At 44.7% G+C, this 27,060-nt stretch overlaps 1 protein-coding gene across 4 annotated transcripts in view; it reads right to left on the reverse strand.

Annotated features, from left to right (window-relative positions):
- The window catches only part of grin1b (glutamate receptor, ionotropic, N-methyl D-aspartate 1b), a 66,402-nt gene extending 49,046 nt beyond the window's left edge, over window positions 1-17,356 (reverse strand). For all 4 annotated transcript variants that reach the window (XM_071402323.1, XM_071402321.1, XM_071402322.1 and 1 more), the window contains exons 1-3: window positions 16,662-17,356; window positions 11,991-12,125; window positions 9,873-10,049 (exon numbers count right to left, since the gene is read on the reverse strand). In XM_071402323.1, coding sequence (XP_071258424.1) covers window positions 9,873-10,049; window positions 11,991-12,125; window positions 16,662-16,910 — 561 coding nt within the window. In that variant the 5' untranslated portion in view covers window positions 16,911-17,356. The remainder of the gene's footprint in view (window positions 1-9,872; window positions 10,050-11,990; window positions 12,126-16,661) is intronic.
- Window positions 17,357-27,060: the final 9,704 nt, after the last annotated feature.

Here is a 27,060-nt window from a genome sequence, read left to right on the forward strand (position 1 = left end):
ATGACAGCTTTGCACACTCTTGGAATTCTCTCAACCAGCTTCACGAGGTAGTCACCTAGAATGCATTTCAATTAACAGGTGCGCCTTGTTAAAAATGTATTTGTGGAATTTCTTTCCTTCTTGATGCGTTTGAGCCAATCATTTGTGTTGTGACAAGGTAGGGGTGGTATACAGAAGATAGCCTTATTTGGTAAAAGACCAAGTCCATATTATGGCAAGAACAGCTCAAATGAGCAAAGAGAAACGACAGTCCATCAATACTTTAAGACATGAAGGTCAGTTAATGTGTAAAATTTCAAGAACTTTGAACGTATTTTAAGTGCAGTCGCAAAAAACATCAAGCGCTATGATGAAACTGCCTCTCATGAGGACCGCCACAGGAATGGAAGACCCAGAGTTAACTCTAACAGACATATCTCAACATCAACTGTTCAGAGGAGACTGCATGAATCAGGCTTTCATGGTGAAATTGCTGCAAAGAAACCACTACTAAAGGAAACCAATAAGAAGAAGAGACTTGCTTGGACTAGGAAACACGAGCAATTGACATTAGACCAGTGGAAATCTGTCCTTTGGTCTGATGAGCACATTTGAGATTTTTGGTTCCAACCGCCGTGTCTTTGTGAGATGCAGAGTAGGTAAACGGATGATCTCCACATGTGTGGTTCCCACCGAGAAGCATGGAGGAGGAGGTGTGATGGTGTGGGGGTGCTTTGCTGGTGACACTGTCTGTGATTTATTTAGAATTCAAGGCACACTTAACCAGCATGGCTACCACAGCATTCTGCAGTGATACACCATCCCATCTGGTTTGCGTTTAGTGGGACTATCATTTGTTTTTCAACAGGACAATGACCCAACACACCTCCAGGCTGTGTAAGGGCAATTTGAAAAGGAAGGAGGGTGATGGAGTGCTGCATCAGATGACCTGGCCACAATCACCCGACCACAATCACCCGACCAATTGAGATGGTTTGGGATGAGTTGGACTGCAGAGGGAAGGAAAAGCAGCCAAAAAAGTGCTCAGCATATGTGGGAACCTCTTCAAAACTGTTGGAAAAGCATTCCAGGTTGAGAGAATGCCAAGAGTGTGCAAAGCTGTCATCAAGGCAAAGGGTTGCTACTTTGAAGAATCTCAAAAATAAAATACATTTTTACATTTTTACATTTTGATTTGTTTAACACTTTTTGGGTTACTAAATGATTCCATATGTGTTATTACATAGTTTTAATGTCATCACTATTATTCTATAATGTAGAAAATAAAGAAAACCCCTTGAATGAGTAGGTATGTCCAAACTATTGACTGATACTGTATGTAGTTGAAGTCGGAAGTTTACATACACTTAGGTTGGAGTCATTAAAACTCATTTTTCAACCACTCCACACATTTCTTGTTAACAAACTATAGTTTTGGCAAGTCAGTTAGGACATCTACTTTGTGCATGACACAAGTCATTTTTCCAACAATTGTTTACAGACAGATTATTTCACTTATAATTCACTGTATCACAATTCCAGTGGGTCATAAATTTACATACACTAAGTTGACTGTGCCTTTAAACAGCTTGGAAAATTCCAGAAAATTATGTCATGGCTTTAGAAGCTTCTGTTAGGCTAATTGACATCATTTGAGGCAATTGGAGGTGTACCTGTGGATGTATTTCAAGGCCTACCTTCAAACTCAGTGCCTCTTTGCTTGACATCATGGAAAAATCAAAAGAAATCAGCCAAGACCTCAGAAAATAATTGTAGACCTCCACAAGTCTGGTTCATCCTTGGGAGCAATTTCCAAATGCCTGAAGGTACCAAGTTCATCTGTACTAACAATAGTACGCAAGTATAAACAGCATGGGACCACGCAGCCGTACGTATTTTGGAAATCAGTGCAAATCATCCCAGAACAACAGCAAAGGACCTTGTGAAGATGCTGGAGGAAACAGGTACATAAGTATCTATATCCACAGTAAAAACGAGTCCTATATCGACATAACCTGAAAGGCCGCTCAGCAAGAAAGAAGCCACTGCTCCAAAACCGCCATAATAAAGCCAGACTACGGTTTGCAACTGCACATGGGAACAAAGATCATACTTTTTGGAGAAATGTCCTCTGGTCTGATGAAACAAAAATAGAACTGTTTGGCCATAATGAACATCGTTATGTTTGGAGGAAAAAGGGGGTTGGCTTGCAAGCCGAAGAACACCATCCCAACCGTGAAGCACGGGGGTGGCAGCATCATGTTGTGGGGGTGCTTTGAGGCAGGAGGGACTGGTGCACTTCACAAAATAAATGGCATCATGAAGAACGAAATTATGTGGATATATTGAAGCAACATCAAGCTTGGTCGCAAATGGGTCTTCCAAATGGACAATGACCCCAAGCATACTTCCAAAGTTGTGGCAAAATGGCTTAAGGACAACAAAGGAAAGGTATTGGAGTGGCCATCACAAAGCCCTGACCTCAATTCTATAGAAAATTTGTGGGCAGAACTGAAAATGCGCCTGCGAGCAAGGAGGCCTACAAACCGGAATTGTGAAAAACTGAGTTTAAATGTATTTGGCTAAGGTGTATGTAAACTTCCAACTTCAACTGTATATATATATTTAAAATAATATATATTTACAAAATATATATATGGGGGATTGGAAATTATGTAGACAATTACAGTGATAGAAGCCACCCCCGTCACACAAATAAAGTTTTACTTGAGTAATTTTTTATTAAGGTACTCTACATTGCCAAAAGTATGTGGACATCTGCTCGTCGTGGGCATTAATATGGAGTTGGTCCACCCTTTGCTGCTATAACAGTCCTTGTTTTGGTGATGTTTTTTCTCCTCACTGTTGCTTTTAGGGCACTAATCAGGCAAGCATATTTGGAGCTGTGCCAAAGCAAGGCATTTGATTGGTTTGACGTCTTGTGAGGCGTCACTGGTTTACACCGGGTTTCCGAACACTCTTTAGCTTATTTCTGCCACGGAACTTCCTGGTTCGCGCCGAGACTAATGACATAAAAAATTATTAAGGTATTAATAAGAAATAATGTTGGCTTAAAAATAGGCAAATATAAAACTGTACAGTGGCCACAACCAAAGTCTCATTTACCAGGAGATCCTAAAATTGCAAGTTTCATAATGCTATGTTATGTAACTATAACTGGATAAGATAGTTGATTAGATTAGATTAGATAGTTAATATAGATTGATATCGGGATTAAATATACAGGTTTTTTTTATACCAAAGGAAACAAAATCAGCAATTCTAAATTCCCAATCTAGCCCTCATACCATCATGGCCACCTATTCATCCCCAGTTTCCAATTGGCTCATTCATCCCCCCACCACTCCACCACTATTCCCCAGATCGTTGCTGTAAAATAGAATGTGTTCTCAGTCAGCATACCTGGTAAAATAATTTTCAACATAAGATTTCTCTCCAAATATACAGTAAATAACCCACAATCATTCGACGCAAAAACAGCAACCAAGGCCTAACAAAAGTAAAAATGTACATCCCTCAAACAATCACATTCCTTAAGCAATCAATGCAAATTCCAATGACGGGATTCCAATGTCATGTTTTGTCTTTGATCATCATGTCTTGTCCCTGTGCTTCCCTCTGCTGGTCTTATTAGGTTCTTTCCCTCTTTCTATCCCTCTCTCTCCTCCTCCCTCTCTCCCTCTCCCGCTCTCTCTCTCTATCGTTCCGTTCCTGCTCCCAGCTGTTTCTCATTCTCCTAACGACCTCATTTACTCTTTCACACCTGTCCCCTATTTTGCCCTCTGATTAGAGTCCCTATTTCTCCCTCTGTTTTCCGCTTCTGTCCTTGTCGGATTCTTGTTTGATGTTTGCTGTTCTGTGTCCTTGTTCCGCCCTGTCGTGTTTTTGCCTTCTTCAGATGCTGCGTGTGAGCAGGTGTCTATGTCAGCTACGGCCTGTGCCTTCCTGAAGCGACCTGCAGTCTGTGGTCGCGTCTCCAGTCGTTCCTCTCTACTGACGAGAGGATTTCAGTTTCCTGTTTTGGATTTACCTTTGATGATATCCAGGAGAATCATTGTTTGTTTAAGACTGGAATAAAGACTCTGTTTCTATTACGTCGCTTTTGGGTCCTCATTCACCAGCATAACAGAAGAATCCGACCAAGAATGGACCCAGCGACTACGGATTCTCGCAACACTGCCGTCGAGATCCAGGGAGCAATGCTCGGCAGACACGAGCAGGAATTGTCTGCTGCTCGTCATGCCGTTGAGACCCTGGCCGCTCATGTCTCCGATCTCTCAGGACAGTTTCAGAGTCTTCGTCTCGTGCCACCAGCTACTTCCTGGTCTTCCGAGTCTCCGGAGCCTAGGGTTAATAACCCACCATGTTACTCTGGGCAGCCCACTGAGTGTCGCTTCTTTCTCACCCAGTGTGATATTGTGTTCTCTCTCCAGCCCAACACATACTCAGGAGAGAGAGCTCGGATCGCTTACGTCATATCACTCCTTACTGGTCGGGCTCGGGAGTGGGGCACAGCTATCTGGGAGGCAAGGGCTGAGTGTTCTAACGTTTATCAGAACTTTAAGGAGGAGATGATACGGGTTTTTGATCGTTCAGTTTTTGGGAAGGAGGCTTCCAGGGCCCTGGCTTCCCTATGTCAAGGTGATCGATCCATAACGGATTACTCTATAGAGTTTCGCACTCTTGCTGCATCCAGTGACTGGAACGAGCCGGCGTTGCTCGCTCGTTTTCTGGAGGGACTCCACGCTGAGGTTAAGGATGAGATTCTCTCCCGGGAGGTTCCTTCCAGCGTGGACTCTTTGATTGCACTCGCCATCCGCATAGAACGACGGGTAGATCTTCGTCACCGAGCTCGTGGAGGAGAGCTCGCGTTAACGGTGTTTCCCCTCTCCGCATCTCAACCATCTCCTCCCATCGGCTCAGAGACTGAGCCCATGCAGCTGGGAGGTATTCGCATCTCGACTAAGGAGAGGGAACGGAGAATCACCAACCGCCTTTGCCTCTATTGCGGTTCTGCTGGACATTTTGTCATGTCATGTCCAGTAAAAGGCCAGAGCTCATCAGTAAGCGGAGGGCTACTGGTGAGCGCTACTACTCAGGTCTCTCCATCAAGATCCTGTACTACCTTGTCGGTCCATCTACGCTGGACCGGTTCGGCTGCTTCCTGCAGTGCCTTGATAGACTCTGGGGCTGAGGGTTGTTTTATGGACGAAGCATGGGCTCGGAAACATGACATTCCTCTCAGACAGTTAGGGAAGCCCACGCCCATGTTCGCCTTAGATGGTAGTCCTCTCCCCAGTATCAGATGTGAGACACTACCTTTAACCCTCACAGTATCTGGTAACCACAGTGAGACCATTTCCTTTTTGATTTTTCGTTCACCTTTTACACCTGTTGTTTTGGGTCATCCCTGGCTAGTATGTCATAATCCTTCTATTAATTGGTCTAGTAATTCTATCCTATCCTGGAACGTTTCTTGTCATGTGAAGTGTTTAATGTCTGCTATCCCTCCTGTTTCTTCTGTCCCCTCTACTCAGGAGGAACCTGGTGATTTGACAGGAGTGCCGGAGGAATATCATGATCTACGCACGGTCTTCAGTCGGTCCAGAGCCAACTCTCTTCCTCCTCACCGGTCGTATGATTGTTGTATTGATCTCCTTCCGGGGACCACTCCCCCTCGGGGTAGACTATACTCTCTGTCGGCTCCCGAACGTAAGGCTCTCGAGGATTATCTGTCTGTTTCTCTCGACGCCGGTACCGTGGTGCCTTCTTCCTCTCCCGCCGGAGCGGGGTTTTTCTTTGTTAAGAAGAAGGACGGTACTCTGCGCCCCTGCGTGGATTATCGAGGGCTGAATGACATAACGGTTAAGAATCGTTATCCGCTTCCCCTTATGTCGTCAGCCTTCGAGATTCTGCAAGGAGCCAGGTTCTTTACTAAGTTGGACCTTCGTAACGCTTACCATCTCGTACGCATCAGAGAGGGGGACGAGTGGAAAACGGCGTTTAACACTCCGTTAGGGCATTTTGAATACCGGGTTCTGCCGTTCGGTCTCGCTAATGCTCCAGCTGTCTTTCAGGCATTAGTTAATGATGTACTGAGAGACATGCTGAACATCTTTGTTTTCGTTTACCTTGACGATATCCTGATTTTTTCACCGTCACTCGAGATTCATGTTCAGCACGTTCGACGTGTACTCCAGCGCCTTTTAGAGAATTGTCTCTACGTGAAGGCTGAGAAGTGCGCCTTTCATGTCTCCTCTGTCACATTTCTCGGTTCTGTTATTTCCGCTGAAGGCATTCAGATGGATCCCGTTAAGGTCCAGGCTGTCAGCGAATGGCCCGTTCCTAAGTCACGTGTCGAGTTACAGCGCTTTCTCGGTTTCGCTAATTTCTATCGGCGTTTCATTCGTAATTTCGGTCAAGTGGCTGCTCCTCTCACAGCTCTGACTTCTGTCAAGACTTGCTTTAAGTGGTCCGGTTCCGCCCAGGGAGCTTTTGATCTCCTCAAGAAGCGTTTTACATCCGCCCCTATCCTTGTTACTCCTGACGTCACTAAACAATTCATTGTCGAGGTTGACGCTTCAGAGGTGGGCGTGGGAGCCATTCTGTCCCAGCGCTTCCAGTCTGACGATAAGGTCCATCCTTGCGCTTACTTTTCTCATCGCCTGTCGCCATCGGAACGCAACTATGATGTGGGTAACCGCGAACTGCTCGCCATCCGCTTAGCCATAGGCGAATGGCGACAGTGGTTGGAGGGGGCGACCGTCCCTTTTGTCGTTTGGACTGACCATAAGAACCTTGAGTACATCCGTTCTGCCAAACGACTTAATGCACGTCAAGCTCGTTGGGCGTTGTTTTTCGCTCGTTTCGAGTTCGTGATTTCCTATCGCCCGGGAAATAAGAACACCAAGCCTGATGCCTTATCCCGTCTCTTTAGTTCTTCTGTGGCTTCTACCGACCCCGAGGGGATTCTCCCTGAAGGGCGTGTTGTCGGGTTGACTGTCTGGGGAATTGAGAGACAGGTAAAGCAAGCACTCACTCACACTGCGTCGCCGCGCGCTTGTCCTAGTAACCTTCTGTTCGTTCCTGTCTCTACTCGTCTGGCTGTTCTTCAGTGGGCTCATTCTGCCAAGTTAGCTGGCCACCCCGGCGTTCGGGGTACGCTTGCTTCTATTCGCCAGCGGTTTTGGTGGCCTACTCAGGAGCGGGACACGCGCCGTTTCGTGGCTGCTTGTTCGGACTGCGCGCAGACTAAGTCAGGTAACTCTCCTCCTGCCGGTCGTCTCAGACCGCTTCCCATTCCTTCTCGACCATGGTCTCACATCGCCTTAGACTTTATTACCGGTCTGCCTTCGTCTGCGGGGAAGACTGTGATTCTTACGGTTATCGATAGGTTCTCTAAGGCGGCACATTTCATTCCCCTCGCTAAGCTTCCTTCCGCTAAGGAGACGGCACAAATCATCATTGAGAATGTGTTCAGAATTCATGGCCTCCCTTTAGACGCCGTTTCAGACAGAGGCCCGCAATTCACGTCACAGTTTTGGAGGGAGTTCTGTCGTTTGATTGGTGCTTCCGTCAGTCTCTCTTCCGGGTTTCATCCCCAGTCTAACGGTCAAGCAGAAAGGGCCAATCAGTCGATCGGTCGCATATTACGCAGCCTTTCGTTTCGAAACCCTGCGTCTTGGGCAGAACAGCTCCCCTGGGCTGAGTACGCTCACAACTCGCTTCCTTCGTCTGCTACCGGGCTATCTCCGTTTCAGAGTAGTCTTGGTTACCAGCCTCCTCTGTTCTCGTCCCAGCTCGCCGAGTCCAGCGTTCCCTCCGCTCAGGCTTTTGTCCAACGTTGTGAGCGCACCTGGAGGAGGGTCAGGTCTGCACTTTGCCGTTACAGGGCGCAGACTGTGAGAGCCGCCAATAAACGTAGGATTAAGAGTCCTAGGTATTGTCGCGGTCAGAGAGTGTGGCTTTCCACTCGTAACCTTCCCCTTACGACAGCTTCTCGCAAGTTGACTCCGCGGTTCATTGGTCCGTTCCGTGTCTCTCAGGTCGTCAATCCTGTCGCTGTGCGACTGCTTCTTCCGCGACATCTTCGTCGCGTCCACCCTGTCTTCCATGTCTCTTGTGTCAAGCCTTTTCTTCGCGCCCCCGTTCGTCTTCCCCCCCCCCCCCCCCCCGTCCTTGTCGAGGGCGCACCTATTTACAAGGTACGGAGGATCATGGACATGCGTTCTCGGGGACGTGGACACCAGTACTTAGTGGATTGGGAGGGTTACGGTCCTGAGGAGAGGAGTTGGGTTCCATCTCGGGACGTGCTGGACCGTTCGCTGATTGATGATTTCCTTCGTTGCCGCCAGGGTTCCTCCTCGAGTGCGCCAGGAGGCGCTCGGTGAGTGGGGGGGTACTGTCATGTTTTGTCTTTGATCATCATGTCTTGTCCCTGTGCTTCCCTCTGCTGGTCTTATTAGGTTCTTTCCCTCTTTCTATCCCTCTCTCTCCTCCTCCCTCTCTCCCTCTCCCGCTCTCTCTCTCTATCGTTCCGTTCCTGCTCCCAGCTGTTTCTCATTCTCCTAACGACCTCATTTACTCTTTCACACCTGTCCCCTATTTTGCCCTCTGATTAGAGTCCCTATTTCTCCCTCTGTTTTCCGCTTCTGTCCTTGTCGGATTCTTGTTTGATGTTTGCTGTTCTGTGTCCTTGTTCCGCCCTGTCGTGTTTTTGCCTTCTTCAGATGCTGCGTGTGAGCAGGTGTCTATGTCAGCTACGGCCTGTGCCTTCCTGAAGCGACCTGCAGTCTGTGGTCGCGTCTCCAGTCGTTCCTCTCTACTGACGAGAGGATTTCAGTTTCCTGTTTTGGATTTACCTTTGATGATATCCAGGAGAATCATTGTTTGTTTAAGACTGGAATAAAGACTCTGTTTCTATTACGTCGCTTTTGGGTCCTCATTCACCAGCATAACATCCAAACACAAAGAAACGCAAAAATACTCTTAAACAAAAACAGCAAAGTCATACCTGCTATAATGCTACATAGTTTTGACGCTTCTCTGGGCATTTTTTAGGGTAACTACACCTCACTGTGTCCCATCGAGATGATTTTAGTGCTTTCTGGGACAGCTACCATAAATGTTTCCCCCATCAGGGGGATCTATTTCCATTTTGTTGTGGGCAGATAGACAAGCAACCCAATTTTAACTAACAAACAGGAAAAGTTCCATTCTTTCAAATGCAGACTGCACACAACGCTACACAACAAAGACTGGAAATTCAGATACCGTTAAACAACATACAAGAAGTAGAGCTTTTCAGCTTCTATAGCACTAAATGCGAACACAAACGCCATTCGTGCATAAAAAATGTATACCTCCAAAAATTCTGAATTATGGATGAAAACCATAGTTATCCTACCTCAGCAAAAAATTGTCCACATTTATTCCAAGACTTGGGCACAATTTAACGGAAACCAAGAAACTGTTGGAAGAAGATCTAGTAACTAATTGAACTATGTGAAAATCCTCGATTTTTTGCGTAGCCCCAGGTTAGGTCCCTCATTGCGCTCCTGTTGTGGATGGACACATTTTGACTATGGTAAAAGTAATGTGAAATGAGTGGAAAATACAGAGTTTTGCCAGATAGCCACTTAGGACGCTGTTGATGCCTCTAGCATTAAAAAAATGTTAGCCAATGTAACAGATGGGGAAAAAATGTGCTCACGTAACAGAAAATAAAAATAATTACAAACAGTACATAGAGGACCTTTGTGATACTGAATGCAAGTTCGACACACAAGAGTACAGACGCACAGACAGACGGACGGACAGACAGATAGACAGACAGTGTTGTTAAACATGGCTTCTGGGCCCGGCAGTCTCACCTTGGTCTCCCTCTCCTCCAACAGGGTCTCCAGCCTCTTCTGGGCAGCGCGGCCCTCGTGGTCGTCGCTCACTATCAGAATGATGTGGTTCCAGCGGAACTCTCTCATCATGTCGAACCACACCTGGGCTTGGTGGGAGTAGGGGGGCACGGTACGCAAGAAAGACAGGTGGATGCTCTGGAGGAAAGATACACAGTAGAGGGAACAGTGTCTCACAACCCCTCCTGTCTCAGCCTCCAGTATTTATGCTGCAATAGTTTATGTGTCGGGGGGCTAGGGTCAGTCTGTTATGTCTGGAGTATTTCTCCTGTCTTATCCGGTGTCCTGTGTGAATTTAAGTATGCTCCCTCTAATTCTCTCTCTCCCTCCCCCTCCCGGAGGAACTGAGCCCTGGGACCCAGTCCACCTGGTCGTGCTGCTGCTCCAGTTTAAACATTTACATTTACATTTAAGTCATTTAGCAGACGCTCTTATCCAGAGCGACTTACAAATTGGTGCATTCACCTTATGATATCCAGTGGAACAACCACTTTACAATAGTGCATCTAACTCTTTTAAGGGGGGGGGGGGGGTTAGAAGGATTACTTTATCCTATCCTAGGTATTCCTTAAAGAGGTGGGGTTTCAGGTGTCTCCGGAAGGTGGTGATTGACTCCGCTGACCTGGCGTCGTGAGGGAGTTTGTTCCACCATTGGGGTGCCAGAGCAGCGAACAGTTTTGACTGGGCTGAGCGGGAACTGTACTTCCTCAGAGGTAGGGAGGCGAGCAGGCCAGAGGTGGATGAACGCAGTGCCCTTGTTTGAGTGTAGGGCCTGATCAGAGCCTGAAGGTACGGAGGTGCCGTTCCCCTCACAGCTCCGTAGGCAAGCACCATGGTCTTGTAGCGGATGCGAGCTTCAACTGGAAGCCAGTGGAGAGAGCGGAGGAGCGGGGTGACGTGAGAGAACTTGGGAAAGTTGAACACCAGACGGGCTGCGGCGTTCTGGATGAGTTGTAGGGGTTTAATGGCACAGGCAGGGAGCCCAGCCAACAGCGAGTTGCAGTAATCCAGACGGGAGATGACAAGTGCCTGGATTAGGACCTGCGCCGCTTCCTGCGTGAGGCAGGGTCGTAAACAGTTCTGCCTGCGGCTATAAAACCCTGACCTGTTCACCGGACGTGTTACCTTGTCCCAGACCTGCTGTTTTCGATTCTCTCTCTCTCTCTACTTCACCTGCTCTCTCGAATTCTGAATGCTCGGCTATGAAAAGCCAACTGACATTTACTCCTGAGGTGCTGACCTGTTGCACCCTCTACAACCACTGTGATTATTATTATTTGACCCTGCTGGTCATCTATGAACGTTTGAACATCTTGGCCATGCACTGTTATAATCTCCACCCGGCACAGCCGGAAGAGAACTGGCCACCCCTCAGAGCATGGTTCCTCTCTAGGTTTCTTCCTAGGTAACCTTCCTTTCTAGGGAGATTTTCCTAGCCACTGTGCTTCTACATCTGCATTGCTTGCTGTTTGCGGTTTTAGGCTGGGTTTCTGTATTGCACTTTGTGACATTGGCTGATGTAAAAAGGGCTTTATAAATACATTTGATTGATTGATTGATTGATTGAACAGGTTAGCTCAACGGAGGCAACACAGAGCCCAACGTGTGGATTTTGTGTTGGTTAAAACAACGATTTACCATGTTGAGGACCTGTGCTGTCACTTAATTCTAAAAGCAGCAGCTTCAAGCATTGCTTTAAAGCATTAATAGACCTTTGATGTTTTGCTCTAATGTATTTCTCGTGGGAAAATATGTCAGAGTAGGCCTGAGAAAATCCACATATTTGAAAGTGCATACAAAAACAACATCACAGGAGAAAAATGACAGTGAAAGAAAAATGACAGTGAATAACTATGACAGACAGATTCGAGTGGAGCTGGAATTTCAATATGTGACTAATAAAATTATCCCATGTAGCACATAGAGACCCCACCCTGCTGAGTGAAGTGGTTAAGCACTGGGATATCTGTCTGTTAACCACGCTACCACTAGTCTGATTGTAGATATAAATAAAACAACATATAAAAGATCACATTGTGTGTGTGTCTATGGGTTTGTCTGTGTGTGTGCGTTTCTCACCTTGTCTGAATAGATGGACATGCGGGTGGTGAGCCCAACCACAGGGATACGGTAGAACCCTGCGGTGTAGGACACGGGTGTGGGGGTCAGATGGTCATTCGACTGAGGCGGGTGGCTCACCAGAATGGCATACACCTGTGTACAGAATAGGGATCATAAGATACAAACAGATACAGGATATGTACTTGACATGTGTGCCCAGGGATAATGAATAATACAGGAGAATCATATCTTTCTACATCAGCATACACACACACACATGACCATGTACATCAGAACACACGACGCAAAGGCAGCTTTTGAAGCTGATTTTTGGAGCTGATTTACTGCAATTCTACATCTGTTCAGGTGAACTTCATCAGTAGGCTAATTAATGTCAGTGACCCAGTGAAATATTTGCACATTTTAAGTAAGTAACTGAGAAGAGTGTAGATAAAGTAAGCCTACGGGGACATTTTGTTATCACACAGTAAGCTGACCCATATAAATTGCATAATGCATGAACCCAAGTGCATCACAAAACATGTCTCTTGAATATGGAATAAATAGGCCTATAGAGAAATCTCTTGTTGATGCTCTTTGAGCGCGTGTGTGTATATTAGAGAGAGAAAGATAATTTGTTTTGAGAAAGCGAGAGAGACAGCATGCGCATGTGCGCCTGTGTATGTCTGTCATGTGTGCGCCCGCACACGCGTCACCACTGGCATTATAATCTGTGCTGTCACTTTGGCGAGTGGGCTATAATCTTCCTCTACATCACTGTATAATGCTGCCCTACCCGACTACCCGTGCTTTACTCACAGCAACAAAGCAGCTGCCAACCCGTGTGCCTGCTGACGCCATGTTGGCCTAATTTTCCTTTGGAAGACATGACATGGCCTCTCCACAGAGGTTCAAAGCAATGCCATTAGCTCAGGTTATCTAGCACCACTTTTATTCAACCTTGCACCGATGTTGTCCCGTCATTCAAGATAAAAGGTCTGGGGTTTATCCTCCATTGAATAAGCCACTATGTTAAAATCACAGCCCTTGTGTTTGTTTTGGTTAATCCACTGGTGTGCATTCCCATCAAAAACCGGGACTCCCTAAAAACACTTCGATACAGCTATGACTGGAAGGGACTTTTCGTAGCAGGTTATGAGAGCATTTTAGCTAACCCTAACCTCAACCTTATTCTCCTAACCTGCTACATTAATTATCCTAACCTGCTGCGTAAGTTCTCCTAACCTGCTATGAAAAAGTAACTTATAGAAGTGCCGTGTTTTTAGGGAATCGATCAAAAATCTGTTCTCTGGCCAGCTAGACTATTGAACATGGCAGCTGAAGCCTAAAGCTTACTCATTCACAAATTGAATAAAGGAGAGGCTGTTTAATATCTATCACGATCACCCTAATGGATTGTATAAGTTCCAAATGCCAAGGCTACTCGAGGCTTAGCCTACTGCAAAAATAGGCTTGCAATTAGGCTGAGTAGGCTATGTCTTGTTGAATAAATGCAGGTTAATCAAGAATTGGAGCACGTCAATGTTATTTCAATTCATAAGCAGCCTAATGCATACAGTTGTTGTTGTCATATTGACAAAGTAAATGATTTAAAGGCTATAGGTTAATGTGAAACGATGGTAAATGGGAATGGGAATTAAAAAAGGAATGATAGTCATTCAAGTTACTCAAGATCTAGAAACCCAATCCCAATAATATCTAAGTGTGCACTCGTTCAGAACTTCCCACAAATATAAAATAATTGGATTGGTGGAGGCACAGTCACGGAGTTTCCACCATATTTCTCACTGAGGTGCTTTTTGTGATTGGTATGATCCAAAGTTAATCTTTGGTTCATTCAACCTATTCTATTGAATTTGTTTGAAATCAAATAATGAATGTGGCAGATCAATGTGATTTTTGTACTTAATGAAAGCTTCTAAATTGCTTTCAACACCACATGTGCATTCACATTGCATAGCGGTGGGCGCAATGTAGCGGTGGCAGCCTATCAGAAGAGTTTGTTCTTTGGGATACCCGTGAGAGTGAATGTCATTCCAGGTAATATGTATTTTTTTTTTTTTTTTTTTTATTTTTTTTTTATTTTTTTTATTTATTTTTTTTTTTTTATATGTATGATTACTGTATATGTTCACTACCAGCACTGAATCTTAAAAGATATCTGCATAAAAAGATTGGGGCGGCAGGTAGCCTAGTGGTCAGAGCGTTGAGCCAGTAACCGAAAGGGTTGCTAGATCGAATCCCCGAGCTGACAAGGTAAAAATCTGTCCAGAACCAAGGCAGTTAACACACCGTTCCTAGGTCGTCATTGTAAATAAGAATTTGTTCTTAACTGACTTGCCTAGTGAAATGAAGGTAAAATAAAATAACTGTGATACTAAAAAGTCTGGAAAGGTTTCCATTGATGAGATGGTCACCATTTAATTACAATATTGAAAACAGTTTATGTGAAAGTGTTTGGAATCATTATTTCATGTTATGGAACCAACTTAATATAGTATCTTGATTAACATGAAATTGATTTAATTGCTTGTAACCCAATTGAAGAAATTTGGATAGGTAATTTCAAAGTGAAAAATCTACTTGGTACAAAATGAAAAAATGGGTTGTAAATGGGTTGTAACTCACAAAAAAAGAAAAGTCCCTTTTTCAGGACCCTGTCTTTCAAAGATAATTCGTAAAAATCCAAATAACTTCACAGATCTTCATTGTAAAGGGTTTAAACACTGTTTCCCATGCTTGTTCAATGAACCATAAACAATTAATGAACATGCACTTGTGGAACGGTCGTTAAGACACTAACAGCTTACAGACGGTAGGCAATTAAGGTCTCAGTTATGAAAACTTAGGACACTAAAGAGGCCTTTCTACTGACTCTGAAAAACACAAAAAGAAAGATGCCCTGGGTCCCTGCTCATCTGCGTGAACGTGCCTTAGGCATGCTGCAAGGAGGCATGAGGACTGCAGGTGCGGCCAGGGCAATAAATTGCAATGTCCGTACTGTAAGATGCCTAAAACAGCGCTACAGGGAGACATGACCGACAGCTGATCGCCCTCGCAGTGGCAGACCACGTGTAACAACATCTGCACAGGATCGGTACATTCGAACATCACACCTGCGGGACAGGTACAGGATGGCAACAACGACTGCCCGAGTTACACCAGGAACGCACAATCCCTACATCAGTGCTCAGACTGTCCGCAATAGGCTGAACTGAGGGCTTGTAGGCCTGTTGTAAGGCAGGTCCTCACCAGACATCACCGGCAACAACGTCGCCTACTGGCACAAACCCACCGTCACTGGACCAGACAGGACTGGGCAAAAAGTGCTCTTCACTTATGAGTCACGGTTTTGTTTCACCAGGGGTGATAGTCAGATTCGTGTTTATTGTCAAAGGAATGAGCATTTCACAGAGGCCTATACTCTTGAGCGGGATCGATTTGGAGGTGGAGGGTCCGTCACGGTCTGGGGCGGTGTGTCACAGCATCATCGGACTGAGCTGGTTGTCATTGCAGGCAAGCTCAACACTGTGCTTTACAGGGAAGACACCCTCCTCCCTCATGTGGTACCCTTCCTGCAGGCTCATCCTGACATGACCCTCCAGCATGACAATGCCACCAGCCATACTGCTCGTTCTGTGCACAGTTTCCTGCAAGACAGGAATGTCAGTGTTCCCCCCAGAAATGTCCGGGAACTTGCAGGTGCCTTGGTGGAAGAGTGGGTTAACATCTCACAGCAAGAACTGGCAAATCTGGTGCAGTCCATGAAGAGGAGATGCACTGCAGTACTTAATGCAGCTGGTGGCCACACCAGATACTGACTGTTACTTTTTGATTTTGACCTCCCCTTTGTTCAGGGACACATTATTCCATTTTTGTTAGTTACATGTCTGTGGAACTTGTTCAGTTTGTCTCAGTTGTTGAATCTTGTCTTGTTCATACAAATATTTACACATGTTAAGTTTGCTGAAAATAAACGCAGTTGACAGTGAGAGGACGTTTCTTTTTTTGCTGAGTTTATATTAGTTTGTATTTATGTTATTTATTCAGATTAACCAAAGGGGAAAAGTAAGTTGAGTGTTGAAAGAAATAGGTTGCAACTTGAAATATGGGTTTGGCATTGTTGGCATTGAATCATATGTTTGGTTTAAAAAATGTCGTTTTTTTTCAATTGAGAAAACCTCTCATCTAAAGAGTTTTTTTTTTACACTGTAACAGTTATTTCCTTTCAAATCAGTAAAGTGAAGTGAACAAATGCGCACTTTGGGAGGAAGGAGAGATAATTGGAACATTTCTCCCAGTCTCCCCAGGGAATAAACTGCAACAATTGAAACGGTTTATGATGTTTTATCAATCTCTAGCAACTTTACCCTTTAACAACAATGTGTTTATGCTCCTCTTTTCAACACACAGGCTCAGCCAGACAAACATCCTACTTACTGTAAAGCAAAATAAACATGGCCCAAGTCTCTCTCTCTCTCTCTTTATCAATGTAATTTTAACAAACCACTCAATCCTCAAGCAGCCATCCTCGCACCCAGATGTTGACGTTGCACACTGACTTGTGTCTCCCCATAGGGGGTTTCATGAATGAGTAGTAAACATGGGTATCAAAACACTGTGAGAGCTATACTTCCATCATACAAAGGCTGAAATTATATTGCTTACCTGGTTCGAGATGAGGTCCTCGCAGACGGAGAGCGCCATCTGAATTGCATTGGGTTTATGAGTGACAGAGATGGCGTTCATCTTGAACTTATCTTTCCCATACAGAGTGTTTGCCTGGGTGACGGCGTCCTTGAACACCTGTTCATATCTCTTCTGGCTCAGGACCGCTCCGATATTGACAATCTTAGGTTCACATCCACCACCCGCACAGGAGCAGGAGATGAAAAACGCAAGCAGAAATACACGCATTTTGACATCGACACAGCTGCCAGACCGAGTCTCCTGTTGAGTGGATGTGCGTCGTAGCCAGCCCAGCTAACCGATCCGCATGGATCACGCGTCCTCTCGACCCTGTGCTAACAGCAATACCAGTGGAATGCAATTACATTAGTCCGCCCTGTCGAGGAATGTGCATCATTAGTTTTTTCTCCAGCTGATCTCTAAACCTGCCTTACACTTCCATAAAAAAGACAATAACACATTTGCTTTGTGGTGGGTAAATCCTGTTGATTTTCATTGACGCAACAAAAAAATATATATATATTATTGGCCTACAAACAGTTTTGGGAGAGCTTGTGTTTTCTTTGTCTTTGAGAGATGCATGTCTCCTTGTCACGACTCCCGTCCGAGGTTCTGCTTTGCTGAGGATCCAATGACCTGATGCTCAGCGCGAGCGGCTGTCCTTGGTCCTGAAATCGTGCCCGCGCAGCGACGCGCGTACCCACCACTCATTCCGCTTGACATCGCTTTCGCGTTCTACTTGAACGCTCTGGCAACATTTGAATTAATGCAACTAAACATCTACAACTGTGAGGGGATGTTTTATATGGATTTGGAGGACGGGTTGACTAATATAGTAATACAAAAAATATATATTGTCAATGTTTTAAACTATATGCGACTTTTAGCCTAAAAAGCCTGTATAGGCTACAGTAACGTTTTAGTAGGATATAATGTTGTATAATAATGTAGAACTACAAATAATTTTAAAGTTACAAAAAACAATACAGAATGTATCAGATGATGGTTAGCCTATTCCTGCTCCTACATAGTTCTAAAGGTCTAAAATTAAACTGTAATTTTATGCTACATTGTGGGCCTACAGATTGTGTAGCTCATATTGACCATTTTCATGTCCAGCACCAAAAGATATCCTCTCAATCAATAGGGTTAATTCGTTGAGGGATAATGATAATTACACAGATATCATACTGATATAATTGTTTTGTTATTAAATTAATTAATTATAGCAGGCTAAAAATGTTTATTGTGTGTAGTATAATAAAACAAGCTGTGGGGCTATTTGGTCTACCTAAACAAATAATCAATAGAATCCCTATTACAGATGGCTGCAGAGCTCTAGAAGGGTATAACCAGATATGGCTCTGTGTAGAACCATAAGCACTGAGAAATTCAAGAGAACCTGGTTACCAAGGAAACAAGCATCTCTGGCTATGGTGCACAGTTTCCCCCAATGCCAGCCTAAGTTGCAATTATAGCAATGCTTTGGTATGGGGCTTTGGGGGGAAAAAATCTGTCATGAAGAAGGCGTGTAATAATTTTAATAGGCAACAAAAAGCTTATTATGGCAGTAGCCTTTCCAGTGTAGTGTAAGAATCAGGAGAACACACAAGGTCATGCATGCAGTTGCATTCACACAGAAAATGCGTAACACTGATATTGCATTTACTTACATCACTACCAGAGGTCCCAAGCCCTGCCTCCCCAGTGCTAAATAAATCCAGGAGACACTTTTGGCAACAGTTATTATTGAACACCACACTCCGTTTTAAAGGGGAGATTGGAAGACATTTCCCCCCAAGGTTGATCGAGCCTTAATTTTGAGCATTAATGCATTTGCAGCATGGAACCTATCCTACATGTAATGTGATCTTTGATATTGTTTTATTCATATAGGTTACAGTTGTATACACACAGACAGGAACACAGGCACACTGCATTCACACCACGCACATCATGACCTAGCCTCCTTCCGGGGCAAGCAAAACATTCCGCTTTTGTTTCCACCTGATTAACCACTTAGACAAATGGTCTTCTGGGACTGGTGAGCCAAAGGCCCGAAGAGCCCATGGATGGGACAGGGATCATTAGATAGCACAACAGCATCTATAGATACACTGGGGATCTATGATCATGCAGATAAAAGGACATGGCAGCTGAACCCATTGCTGCCCTAAACTGCTCCAGGCTCTCACTCACTGCAGCTATCAGCAGAGGAATTCTCTCTCTCTGTCTCGGCTCTCTGTGTCGGTTTGTATCACACTACCATGATGCACATTTAGGAGTATTTATTACTTGTAGTATAAAACCATTGCTGTGACAATAGCTGTAAAAAAAAAAAATCAGCACTGCTGTAGTTGAAGACGACCGCTTGTGAATTAAACTTTCCTATGTTACTGTGGATGCTGTAAAAAAAAGAAAAAAATCAACAGGAAAAGTGGAGTGCAGGAAGAAACAAAGCAGATTATGCACGGCATAAATCGACAGTAAATGGTCCAACCGTGTACGGATTGGAAATGTACACTTGATTTGCTTTATTTGTGGCAAATGTTCTCTTCATGCATAATTGACACGCATACCACCACGTTAAAAAGCTCATCCCAAACGTCTGTTTGATTATGCTAAAGTGCCCCTAATGAGAATCCAGGTTCTCACAACTAGGGGTGAATTTCAATTGTATATCCTTGATTCCTTGTGTCCTCTCTCCTTGCCTCCTTCTCAAAACGCATTGGAGGAACCTCATGCCTTCTCCCCCAATGCATTCTGAGGAGGTGAGGAGAGGTGGAGAAGATTCAAAGAAGTGTAATTGAGATTCAACCTAGATCTCACAGAAGAGAGAGGAATAGTGCCCGCAATCTTTAAACAGATATTTCTATTACCAGGGAGAGAAGAAATTCATTTGGATGTTCTTTTTTATCATTTAGAACATACACACATTTTCCTAACTCTGAATAGGAAGTTAAAAAAATATTGAAGCACTACAGAAGTCCTAAAAGCGTCTTATTGGATATGCATACAAACGTAAACTTGCTTACGACACAGGCCTCTACTCTCAAGTGAAGCACTAAAAGATCATTTTGAAACAAATAAGTCACTCTAAATTGATATTACTTAATTTGCCTGCATTAGTGGTACCACTGGATATTTTTGAATAAAATGTTGAAATATCTTTTTTTCACATTTGCATTTTACTGAGGCTAGTTTTGATCCTTAAAACAAAGACAAACATGCACAATGACTATAAGACTATAAGACATACATTTACTTTCTTATTGATATTGACATTGGGTGAACAGCATACTCTGTGCCAGAGTGATATATTTAGCACCAGAGCAATATGGTACATTTCTATAGCTGTATATACTGTACTCAACCAGAAGCAGCGTAACCACAAGAACAATCAATTACGTAACATGCTGCATGTACTGTATGTACTGTACGTAGCTCAGAAGGAAATCACAACTCTCTGTGATACTGTATGCTGTCATCTATCTAGACAACAGTGTTTTGGGATAATAGCTCCCTCTGTTGGAGCTGCTACAGAAGTTTCCAGCATTTGGAACGTCACCTAGAGGCTGATCTTGGGTCAGTTTTCAATTTCCCCCACTAATTATCAAGGCTAGTATTGGGGGAGAGGAAGATGATCCTAGATCTGCACCTACAGACAACTTCACCCTGGAGCACATTTGGACATCAGCAAAGTGAACATGTAAAGGACAAGACATTTGGGTGCTTTGTCTCCATTTAAAGAGATACATTTACATAGCTACTCCAGCGCCATTTTAAAATCAACACACTTCAACTTAACATGAAAATATCATTCAACCTCATCTTTCAATAAGACCTCAAGAAGATATTCAGCTATTCATCTTCTGACTGACTTTGAATAGATGGAAGACTGGCATAGGTGCTGGACCAGTAGTGTACATAATGAGTTCTCAAGGTTGTGTTTGACAGATGACTTGTTGATTTTGTTATTGATGACAGGGTAGGGGACCTTACTCACTGCCTGGTTGGGATGACTGTGGCAGAAAAGGGCAAGCAACTCATCCAAGAGAAGAGATTTATAACTTCAAGAGAAAAGTAATATTGGGAGAAAAGACGTTGTCTACACTGAGTATACCAAACAGTAGGGAAAGGGGGATACCTAGCCAGTTGGACAACTGAATGCATTCAACTGAAATGTGTCTTCCATTAGGAACATTTTTTACCCTCTGAACAGCCTCAATTTGTCAAATCAAATCAAAGTTTATTTGTCACGTGCGCCGAATACAACAGGTATTCACCTTACAGTGAAATGCTTACTTACAGGCTCTAACCAATAGTGCAAAAAAGGTATTAGGTGAACAATAGGTAGGTAAAGAAATAAAACAACAGTAAAAAGACAGGCTATATACAGTAGCGAGGCTATAAAAGTAGCGAGGCAACATACAGACACCGGTTAGTCAGACTGATTGAGGTAGTATGTACATGTATATATGGTTAAAGTGAATATGCATATATGATGAACAGAGAGTAGCAGAAGCGTAAAAGAGGGGTTGGCGGGTGGTGGGTGAGACACAATGCAGATAGCCCGGTTAGCCAATGTGCGGGAGCACTGGTTGGTCGGCCCAATTGAGGTAGTATGTACATGAATGTATAGTTAAAGTGACTATGCATATATGACAAACAGAGAGTAGCAGCAGTGTAAAAAGAGGAGTTGGGGGGCACACAATGCAAATAGTCCGGGTAGCCATTTGATTACCTGTTCAGGAGTCTTATGGCTTGGGGGTAAAAACTGTTGAGAAGCCTTTTTGTCCTGGACTTGGCACTCCGGTACCGCTTGCCATGCGGTAGTAGAGAGAACAGTCTATGACTGGGGTGGCTGGGGTCTTTGACAATTTTTAGGGCCTTCCTCTGACACCACCTGGTGTAGAGGTCCTGGATGGCAGGCAGCTTAGCCCCAGTGACGTACTGGGCCATACGCACTACCCTCTGTAGTGCCTTGCGGTCAGAGATCGAGCAGTTGCCGTACCAGGCAGGGATGCAACCAGTCAGGATGCTCTCGATGTTGCAGCTGTAGAACCTTTTGAGGATCTGAGGACCCATGCCAAATCGTTTTAGTTTCCTGAGGGGGAATAGCCTTTGTCGTGTCCTCTTCACGACTGTCTTGGTGTTTTTGGACCATTCTAGTTTGTTGTTGATGTGGACACCAAGGAACTTGAACCTCTCAACCTGCTCCACTACAGCCCCGTCGATGAGAATGGGGGCATGCTCGGTCCTCCTTTTCCTGTTGTCCACAATCATCACCTTAGTCTTGGTTACGTTGAGGGAGAGGTTGTTATTCTGGCACCACCCGGCCAGGTCTCTGACCTCCTCCCTATAGGTTGTCTCGTCGTTGTCGGGATCAGGCATACCAATGATGGTGTTGGAGTCGTGCCTGGCCATGCAGTCATGGGTGAACAGGGAGTACAGGAGGAGACTGAGCACGCACCCCTGGGGAGCTCCAGTGTTGAGGATCAGTGTGGCAGATGTGTTGCTACCTACCCTCACCACCTGGGGGCGGCCCGTCAGGAAGTCCAGGATCCAGTTGCAGAGGGAGGTGTTTAATCCCAGGATCCTTAGCTTAGTGATGAGCTTTGAGGGTACTATGGTGTTGAACGCTGAGCTATAGTCAATGAATAGCATTCTCACATAAGTGTTCCTTTTGTCCAGTTGTGAAAGGCAGTGTGGAATGCAATAGAGATTGCATCATCTGTGGATCTGTTTGGGCGGTATGCAAATTGGAGTGGGTCTAGGGTTTCTGGGATAATGGTGTTGATGTGAGCCATTACCAACCTTTCAAAGCACTTCCTGGCTTCTTGGTCACAGGGACTATGGGGGTCTGCTTGAAACATGTTGGTATTACAGACTCAATTAGGGACATGTTGAAAATGTCAGTGAAGACACCTGCCAGTTGGTCAGCACATGATCGGAGCACATGTCCTGGTAATCCATCAGGCCCCGCAGCCTTGTGTATGTTGACCTGTTTAAAGGTCTTACTCACATTGAGTACGGAGAGCGTGATCACACAGTCGTCCGTAATAGCTGATGCTCTCATGCATGCCTCAGTGTTGCTTGCCTCGAAGCGAGCATAGAAGTGATTTAGCCTGTCTGGTAGGCTCGTGTCACTGGGCAGCTCGTGGCTGTGCTTCCCTTTGTAGTCTGTAATAGTTTGCAAGCCCTGCCACATAAGACGAGGGTCGGAGCCGGTGTAGTATGATTCAATCTTAGCCCTGTATTGACGCTTTGCCTGTTTGATGGTTCGTCGCAGAGCATAGCAGGATTTCTCGTAAGCTTCTGGGTTAAAGTCCCGCACCTTAAAAGCGGCAGCTCTACCCTAGCTCAGTGCGAATGTTGCCTGTAATCCATGGCTTCTGGTTGGGGTATGGACGTACAGTCACTGTGGGGACGACATCCTCGATGCACTTATTGATAAAGCCAGTGACTGATGCCATCTGATGAATCCCGGAACATGTTCCAGTCTGTGATAGCAATACAGTCCTGTAGTTTAGCATCTGCTTCATCTGACCACTTTTTTATAGACCGAGTCACTGGTGCTTCCTCCTTTAATTTTTGCTTGTAAACAGGAATCAGGAGGATAGAGTTCTGGTCGGATTTACCAAATGGAGGGCGAGGGAGAGCTTTGTACGCGTCTCTGTGTGTGGAGTACAGGTGATCTGAATTTTGTTCCCTCTGGTTGCACATTTAACATGTTGATGGAAATTTGTTAGAACTGATTTAAGTTTCCCTGCATTAAAGTCTCCGGCCACTAGGAGCACCGCCTCTGGGTGAGTGGTTTCTTGTTTGCTTATTTCCTTATACAGCTGACTGAGTGCGGTCTTAGTGCCAGCATCTGTCTGTGGTGGTAAATAAACAGCCACGAAAAGTATAGCTGAAAACTCTCTAGGCAAGTAGTGTGGCCTGCAATTTATCACAATATACTCTACTTCAGGCAAGCAAAATCTAGAGACTTCCTTAGATTTCGTGCACCAGCTGTTGTTTACAAATATGCACAGACCGTTGTCTTGTGCTGTTCTATCTTGCCGGTGCAGTGTGTATCACGCTAGCTGAATATCCATGTCGTCGTTCAGCCACGATTCCGTGAAACATAGGATATTACAGTTTTTGATGTACCGTTGGTAGGATATTCGTGATCGTGCCTCGTTTAGAATATTGTCCAATGATTGCACGTTGGCGAGTAGTATTGACGGTAACGGCAGCTTTCCCACTCGCCTTTTCCGGGTCCTGACCAGGCATCCTGCTCTTTGTCTTCTGTACCTGCGTCGCTTCCTCTTGCAAATAACGGGGATGTTGGCCCTGTCGGGTGTTTGGAGAATGTCCTGTGCGTCTTGCTTGTTGAAGAAAGAAATCTTAGTCTAATCCGAGGTGTGTGATCATTGTCCTGATATCCAGAAGCTCTTTTTTGCCGTAAGATACGGTTGCAGAAACATTATGTACAAAATAAGTTACAAATAACGCAAAATACACATAATAGCACAATTGGTTGGGCGCCCGTAAAACTGCTGCCATTTCTTGCGGCGCCATTTTGTTGGGGCTTCCAGCGCCATTTTGTCAGGGCAGGGACTCTACAAGGTGTTGAAAGCGTTCAACAGGGATGCTGGCCCATGTTGACTCCCATGCTTCCCACAGTTGTGTCAAGTTGCCTGGATGTCCTTTGGGTGGTGGACCATTCTTGAAACACGGGAAACTGTTGAGTGGGAAAAACCCAGCAGCATTGCAGTTCTTGACATAAACCAGTGCGCCAGGCACCTACTACCATACCCTGTTCGAAGGCACTTAAATCTTTTGTCTTGCCTATTCACTCTCTGAATGGCACACTTACACAATCCATGTCTGAACTGTTTAAAGGCTTAAAAATCCTTTAACCTGTCTCCTCCCTTTCATCTACACTGACTGAAGTGGATTTAACAAGTGACATCAATAAGGGATCGTAGCATTCACCTGGTCAGTCTATGTCATAGAAAGAGCAGGTGTTCTTAATGTTTTGAATACTTAGTGTATTTTTGGCCCGGCATCACTACTCATTGGTGTGGTTTCCTGGACACAGATTAAGCCTAGTCCTGGACTAAAAGGCACGCTCAATGGAGGATATTTTTGTCTTAAATGTTTTTTATATTTCTATTATAGATGAGATGACAGTCATATTAACCCCATTCTGGCAAAGTTGGTCCAGTAGGACATCATGTACTCAGAGAGAGTACGTGGCTTGGGAAGTAGCTGTACGGTGTGTCGACGGGCTGGCCGAAGACGTACTGCACATCCTCTGCATGCTCGGACTCCACCCAACTGGGGAAACTAGGGATGCAAGTGCCCATGTTGAAGAGATAGGAGTAGGTGTGTGCACCACTGAAAAAAACAGAGAGCAGTGGCAAGGACAATGATAAGGAGTTGTATTCACTTTGAATGATCACACTTCTTATGTGTAATCAGAATGGTCAGCAGGCAAATAGACAAGAGGTCGAAATTCTCAGTTCTATACAGTGAAGGTTTGGCATATTTGTGAATGGGACTGAATGCTAATTGCTAACTTGTGGAATAGACACAGACCCATCCTTTGTATAAAATCGTAATATACAAAGCATGTAACATTGGATTACATTAGAAGACCTTTATTATCCCAAGCATGGGAAAATCGATTTGAATTTTAAGCTTCACAACAGCCCTCTTGCTCCAACAGGCCCTGTGTTGGTGCTGCTGGATCACACCCCAGTAGTGGATGGTGACTTTGTCCCTGACCACCCCGGCAAGCTGTTCCACAATGCAGATGATATAGACTACCTGGCTGGCGCCAACAGAATGGATGTTTGCAGGTTTAGATGTCCCTTAAATCAACCAAAACAAAACGCCTACCTCTCCGTGAGTTTTCAACTTAGTGCTGACTGTATTCCTATTGGTATTGTTGTTTTGAGGATACTAAAATACATATTTAATTTGCAAAGTCATTTTCCCTGGCCCAAGACCCCGCACAGTCCAGTACATGATGAAATCCCCAAATACCTTTGCACATCATTCAAAGCTGTAAGCATGCATACATATATACAGTGAGGGAAAAAAGTATTTGATCCCCTGCTGATTTTGTTCGTTTGCCCACTGACATTGAAATGATCAGTCTGTAATTTTAATGGTAGGTTTATTTGAACAGTGAGAGACAGAATATCAACAAAAAAATCCAGAAAAACGCATGTCAAAAATTTTATAAATTGATTTGCATTTTAATGAGGGAAATAAGTATTTGACCCCTCTGCAAAACATGACTTAGTACTTGGTGGCAAAACCCTTGTTGGCAATCACAGAGGTCAGATGTTTCTTGTAGTTGGCCACCAGGTTTGCACACATCTCAGGAGGGATTTTGTCCCACTCCTCTTTGCAGATCTTCTTCAAGTCATTAAGGTTTCGAGGCTGACGTTTGGCAACTCGAACCTTCAGCTCCCTCCACAGATTTTCTATGGGATTAAGGTCTGGAGACTGGCTAGGCCACTCCAGGACCTTAATGTGCTTTTTCTTGAGCCACTCCTTTGTTGCCTTGGCCGTGTGTTTTGGGTCATTGTCATGCTGGAATACCCATCCACGACCCATTTTCAATACCCTGGCTGAGGGAAGGAGGTTTTCACCCAAGATTTGACGGTACATGGCCCCGTCCATCGTCCCTTTGATGCGGTGAAGTTGTCCTGTCCCCTTAGCAGAAAAACACCCCCAAAGCATAATGTTTCCACCTCCATGTTTGACGGTGGGGATGGTTTCTTGGGGTCATAGGCAGCATTCCTCCTCCTCCAAACACGACAAGTTGAGTTGATGCCAAAGAACTCCATTTTGGTCTCGTCTGACCACAACACGTTCACCCAGTTGTCCTCTGAATCATTCAGATGTTCATTGGCAAACTTCAGACGGGCATGTATATGTGCTTTCTTGAGCAGGGGGACCTTGCGGGCGCTGCAGGATTTCAGTCCTTCACGGCGTAGTGTGTTACCAATTGTTTTCTTGGTGACTATGGTCCCAGCTGCCTTGATATCATTGACAAGATCCTCCTGTGTAGTTCTGGGCTGATTCCTCACCATTCTCATGATCATTGCAACTCCACGAGGTGAGATCTTGCATGGAGCCCTAGGCCAAGGGAGATTGACAGTTCTTTTGTGTTTCTTCCATTTGCGAATAATCGCACCAACTGTTGTCACCTTCTCACCAAGCTGCTTGGCAATGGTCTTGTAGCCCATTCCAGCCTTGTGTAGATCTACAATCTTGTCCCTGACATCCTTGGAGAGCTCTTTGGTCTTGGCCATGGTGGAGAGTTTGGAATCTGATTGATTGATTGCTTCTGTGGACAGGTGTCTTTTATACA

The sequence above is a fragment of the Salvelinus alpinus genome, chromosome 5, assembly GCF_045679555.1.
Source record: "Salvelinus alpinus chromosome 5, SLU_Salpinus.1, whole genome shotgun sequence".
Taxonomy (NCBI): Eukaryota; Metazoa; Chordata; class Actinopteri; order Salmoniformes; family Salmonidae; genus Salvelinus; species Salvelinus alpinus.